The sequence below is a fragment of the Camellia sinensis genome, chromosome 2, assembly GCF_055761805.1.
Source record: "Camellia sinensis isolate YWXY chromosome 2, ASM5576180v1, whole genome shotgun sequence".
Lineage (NCBI taxonomy): Eukaryota > Viridiplantae > Streptophyta > Magnoliopsida > Ericales > Theaceae > Camellia > Camellia sinensis.
This window is the reverse complement of record NC_138962.1, coordinates 91,218,212-91,224,009: the sequence shown is the minus strand read 5'-3', so window position 1 is coordinate 91,224,009 and position 5,798 is coordinate 91,218,212. Positions and strand designations below refer to the sequence as shown.

Below are 5,798 nucleotides of genomic sequence, written 5' to 3'. Positions count from 1 at the left end.
TTAATTATAACACTTATTATAATTTAAAACACTTATTATAATTTACACACACTTATTATAATTTTACACACGCTCTCATTAATTTTACACATACTCTCTTTATTTACACACACTCTCTTTATTTACACACACACTTATTATTTTTTGCAGATAATATGGATTCTGAATATTAACAACGTGTCCCACCTACTGCTTCAAATAGACGACGTCGTGAATTGGATGTAGACCATGAACGGGGACGAGGGCGTGGGCGTGGGCGAGGACGAGGTCAAGGTCGTGGTTGAGGTCGTGATCCAGTTTCGGTAGAATATGATATTCCCAGTGCCAGTCAAAGTTGGAGCCAAAGCCAAAGACGAGTTGAAGGTTATGATATGCCTGACATTGCTGTGGAGGATACCTCTTTACCTGATTCTCCTCCTGTCCAGGAAGAGTACCTTACTCATGCTTTTCTAGGTGGACCGACTAATCCATCAATACTGCGGAGTTTCAATAGTCATGTGGCTGCAGCTATTTGGCACGGGGAGGTAAACATTCCTCAGTAAAAGTGAAATTCATTTGTATATGAGTTTTTTTTTTTTTTTTTTTGTGTTTTATATGGGAGTTTGTAATGACATATCATTTGTGTTGTTGGAACGAGGGCCCCTAAAGTGTCATAATCACTCTTCCAAGATCCTTGCATGGCTATGGTGGTTAGTAGAGAACAACACCAGATTCAAAGCCATTATTGAGCAGCCTGGACTGTCACAGTTAGCTCGTTGCACTTATCAGTTCGTCAACAAGCTTCTAATCTCCAGTTTTGTTGAGAGATGGCAACCTGAGACGACCACATTTCATATGACAGTTAGTGAGATGACCTTGACCCTGGATGATGTTGGCACTATTCTTGGCCTTCCCATTGTAGGCAAATCAGTCAGCATACCAGATGTGACAGATCATCATGGAGTTACATTACTCGTTTATGGCTTGGGGATTACTGAACGTGCAGCACATGAAGAGGTTTCTTCTGCTGGCGGTAATTCAGTCAGGCTTGAATGGTTGCGAAGTCAGCTTGCTGGTGTCACAGATTCAGACCCCGAGGAGGCTATACAGTGCGCTGCTAGAGCTTATTTGTTGTTTCTGTTGGGATATACACTCTTCAGTGACAAGAGTGGCGGCAGGGTTCCCGTTGTTTACCTTGGCTTATTGATGGATTTGGGATCCATACATACTTACGCCTGGGGTGCTGCTGCATTAGCATTTTTATACAGACAGTTGGGGTATGCTAGCCGATCTGGGGTTAAGCAGATGGGTGGTTATATGAATCTTTTGGAGGCGTGGATTTATGATCACTTCCGAGCATTCCGACCTCATCAGAACATGGGCTACAATGAAGACATGCCACACGTGTACCATTGGGTATCTAGGAGAGAGGCGGGTTCCTCCATTGAGCATTTGAAATCTTTTCGAGCCGAGCTTGACAGTTTGGTAGCTACTGATGTAAGTTTACTCATCCTGCGATAATTTTAACACTCCCATTTATCTTACCCTTTCTGTACTTTAATTCAAAAACACTTTTCGTTTATAGATTATTTGGGATCCATACCACAGCTGCAGAGACCGGCATCCATGTAACCCGGTTACGTTCTACCATGGATGCTTAAAGTGCTTAGACGTTGTCGAACCCTATCATCCAGATAGAGTATTGAGGCAGTTTAGCAGGGTTCAAGCCATCCCAGATGCACTGCTAGCTCCCAGTCGTGGTGCGTGAGGCAACATATCTGCACGATATACAGTCATGTACAGATACTTGGATAGGATCTAGGAGGCTTGGGATAACCACGTGTTATCTGAGCAACGGAGGAGCACACCAGTTTGTCAGCCTTGGCAATGTGTACTGGGTTGCATGGATTGGTATAAGAATATCACGCACCTATATGTCGAGCACACTGATGAACCGCGTGTCCATGACCATCAGGATTTCGGCGAACATGCGGATGTAATCTATTATCCTCTCTTATGCATACATATGTAACTTACTTTTTTTTTCTGATATGTTCTCTAAAATGTGATATTCTTTTCAAATGCAGCGTATTGAACATGCACTGCAGATTTCACATCTTATTATTGACGCTGGTTATCAGGAGGGGATTCGACATCCTTATCGACTTTATCAGGCTATCGAGAGTATGACGCATGTCCTTGAAGGTCAGCACATTGACGAAGCTGGACCTAGTTCTACTGGACCTAGTTCTGCTAGAGGTCGCTTTCCATCTTCGACATTGACATACAGTCGTAGGCCTAGGCGTAGGCATACAGCTGATTCGTGACATGTTATTTTGTTACATGTTATTTTGTTAGTTGATGAATTTTTTTTGGTGTTTTTTGTAAGATGACATTGTTGTAATGGTAACAGTGGTTAATATTTTCTTATTACAATGGAATGGCAACAATGGTATTGTAATGACATTGTAATGACATTTTATTATTATAATGGAATGGTAACAATGGTCGTTGATTTTGTAAATGATATTTTCTTATTACAATGGAATGGTAACAATGGTCGACAACATTCAATCCACATTGCAAAACATAACACATCAACATCAAAAACACATCCATTAATATCTTCCATAATTCTAACATTGTCAAATGCATACATGTGTCATGCGACATCAACAACATCAAAAGTCTCTCGAGTAGCTACATTATCATGAATAATGTCCTTGAAATGTTGAATGCGACGCACATATGCATCGTCCCAGTCGACAGCGCAAGGGTGACGGTATTTTCTCCAATTAGTGGCAATAGGAGGAACTAGATGGCCTGGCTGCAACAAAACCGGCACCAAATATCAATTGACTTAGTGGTCATGCCTCATAACTTCTTGTACATGCGCAAACCCAATTGATAAGTTTCTGTTATACCTGGACGAAATGATTTCAATTGACAAACCCAATGGCAATCTCACGTCTATCAAGTTGAGGTACTTGCACTGTTCTAAGAAGTAAAAAGGTGAGACATTGTTGTAAAGACAAGTGGTATAACACAAGATTGTAGCACGATGCAACAAGATACCCCATGTCTGGCATAGTCATCCAATGTGAGTATCCAGGACTGTCTTCAAAGTATGACAATATGCTTGTCAATTCTTCAAACCTTTCATAGATCACGCCTAACTTGAGCCCAATCATCTTCTGTATGACCAATTGAAGCAGCTATAGCCCTGAAACCACAATTCCCATCTGCAGCTACATCCTTCACAAACTTAATGTATGGTTTCAACCTAGCAGGGAAAGCATCAACATATGCACCAGGTTTCACTGTTCTAGTAATGTATGCCTTCCCTTTCGGATTCACCTTCTCCTTTCCCTTAACAGGTCCCTTCTTCTTGGTTTGCAGAGTAGAAGCTAATGTAGTGATTTGAGTGTCCCTAGGTGAGAAGGAATCATGTCCAGATTGCACTAACTCAAATGCACACGGGTCACGACGGGTAGAAACATTGATCTTCTTATGATCTCGAGGACGTGTTTTGGGCTTCACCTCCGGCTCAACAAGAAAAGTGCTTCCCGGATATACAATCTCTTTCAACTTCTTCAAAAGCTCCAACCGCATGGTTCTATCACTTTCATTAAACTTGTTCACAAACAACTCTACTTCTGCATGACCAGTCACCTCCGTTTCCTCTTCTTTCTTGCATATGGAGATATGAAGTTGCCTCCACTGTGAGTGTATGGTAGCAAGTGGTATAGGACGATCTTGTCTGATGTAGTCAGCAATCTCATGGGCACAAGGTAAACCATGAGTGTGGCGAAGGACGCATACACAAGCTTTAACATCAATACCAATGGAATTGGCTCTCTTACTCTCTACAAGCAAATACTCTAATGCAGAGATAGACACATTACCCCGTAGCTCCCTGAATTGAGAAGGTTTAAATTGATGTTGCACAACAGTTAGACTTTTCTCAAATGAAGCCTTGATATCAGTGTGTTGCAACTCAAGCAGACTGTGTATTTTCTCAAATGATGCCTAAAATGAGACTTGACATGAACCCAATTGTCTTTTAAGTTTTGCATGTGCACTCTCAGCCCTGTTCAATTCAATGTAAGTCAAGTTAAAATCAAGTACATGACACTTATTAATAACATATTGAAGAAAAGTAATCTTATCGGTTCGTTGTAACATTGCCACAATGCATACACGTGTCTGTCCATGCCGCCACAAATTTGTCCTTGTAAGGAACCAACCAAGTATCCATGACGTATTTGACTGCATCAGGATAACTACTGAATTCCTTAAGTAATGATTTAAGACACTCATCGTATTGAATTTCAGAAGATGAATACACTATAGAGTTCCACTCATGGTTGAACTTCTCCCATTTCTGCTGTGTCTCAAACATTTTCTTACATTTGGTCAACACATTCTTACTGATATGCCAACGACATAATAAATGTCTGGCACTCGGGAATATCTTCTGTATGGCATTCATCAAGGCTAGCTCTCTGTCAGTAACAATAACTGTTGGCATAACAAACCCATCCATGACATCACGTAATGTAGCTAACACCCACGCATAGTTATCGACCCTCTCATACTGTAAGTATGCGAAAGCTACAGAGAATGTCATTTCAGTTGATGTCACTCCCATAATTACAAGAAGAGGAAGCCGATATCTGTTGGTTTTATATGTGCAATCCATAATTAATATACATGGGAAAGACTGAAATAAGTCCAAACTGGTAGGATGTGCCCAAAACAAGTCTATCACAGTCATCGTGGACTCTTCAGACCGATGGCGCTCAATGTAATTATACTTGGCCAATTCACCCAATAAGTGTTGCATCTGTGATCTTCCAGCTCTCTGTACCACCCTGTTTCGATGGCGTACATTGTAAATGGTTTTAAGTGTGCTTACATTGAGGGCATCTCGCTGTTTCAAGGTTACTAGGATTTATTTTGGCCGAACCATGCTCTTTGACGTATCCATTAACAATGCTTTCTCATCCTTTGATAGCCTCCCCGCATATAAATGTCCCTCGAGGTGCTCCACAGGTGGATGATTATGCAATCTGCATACTACGGCCAATGTCCATTCATCATGTGTGGTAAACCTGTGAGCCCTCATATCAAAAGGACAACCACACTTCTTCGTACCGGTTATTCTTGATGTATTGTTGCCATCATGTTTTAACTTCTTTATTGCTCTATATTGGCCACTCCTCTCACAAGCAAGATACATCCTGGGTCTTTTTTTCCCTCCACCATAGTCTGATGTTTTGATTACAATGACCAAACCATTTTTCTTTCCAACTTCACGTACCCAGTTGAGCAATTCATCTTTACTTTTGAATACCTACAAAGTTAAATAAATATTATCAAACATTTACATTAGGTGAGCAATTCGAAACATGATCGTTATAATTTCGTAGAGTGAACCTGTTCAGTTGTGAATTGAGTGGTGTAATCTAACACAAAATCCGCGCAAACTTGACTTCCTTGAGTTGACACATATTCCTGCATGTTTTGTATAACATTACAAATTTTTAATGGCATTATAAAGATTAATTTGCAATTTGAAACTGTAAATTTGGTATGCAGTTTGCAAATTTGGAATATAAAATGGGGAAAAAAAAATTTACTTCATTCGGAAGTAGTTGTCCGAATTTATTTTCAAATTTCGGAAGTTGAATGTTGTAAAAGTTTACTTTGTTCGGACAATAACTTCCGAATTTAAATACCTTGTTTGGACAACAACTTCCGAAATTTATTACTTTGTTCGGACAAGAACTTCCGAAAATAAATAATTATTTCGGTAG

The 5,798-nt window shown here is 40.2% G+C and overlaps 1 protein-coding gene across 1 annotated transcript; it reads right to left on the bottom strand.

Moving 5' to 3' along the window:
* Positions 1-3,138: 3,138 nt before the first annotated feature.
* LOC145815451 (uncharacterized) lies at positions 3,139-4,630 on the bottom strand. Its single transcript, XM_082912160.1, has 3 exons — positions 4,180-4,630; positions 4,021-4,069; positions 3,139-3,895 (listed from the first exon to the last, which is right to left on the bottom strand). Exons 1-3 carry the CDS (start codon positions 4,628-4,630, stop codon positions 3,139-3,141), a joined length of 1,257 nt encoding a protein of 418 aa, XP_082768286.1.
* Positions 4,631-5,798: the final 1,168 nt, after the last annotated feature.

Excerpts from the sequence above, each read along its gene's own strand:
- LOC145815451 (XM_082912160.1), bottom strand. The coding sequence starts at position 4,630 with ATGGGAGTGACATCAACTGAAATGACATTCTCTGTAGCTTTCGCATAC. Across the intron at positions 4,070-4,179 it reads GGCGGCATGGACAGACACGT|GGCTGAGAGTGCACATGCAA; the intron begins GTATGCATTGTG and ends TGAATTGAACAG. Across the intron at positions 3,896-4,020 it reads GACAATTGGGTTCATGTCAA|GGAGCTACGGGGTAATGTGT; the intron begins GTCTCATTTTAG and ends TTCTCAATTCAG.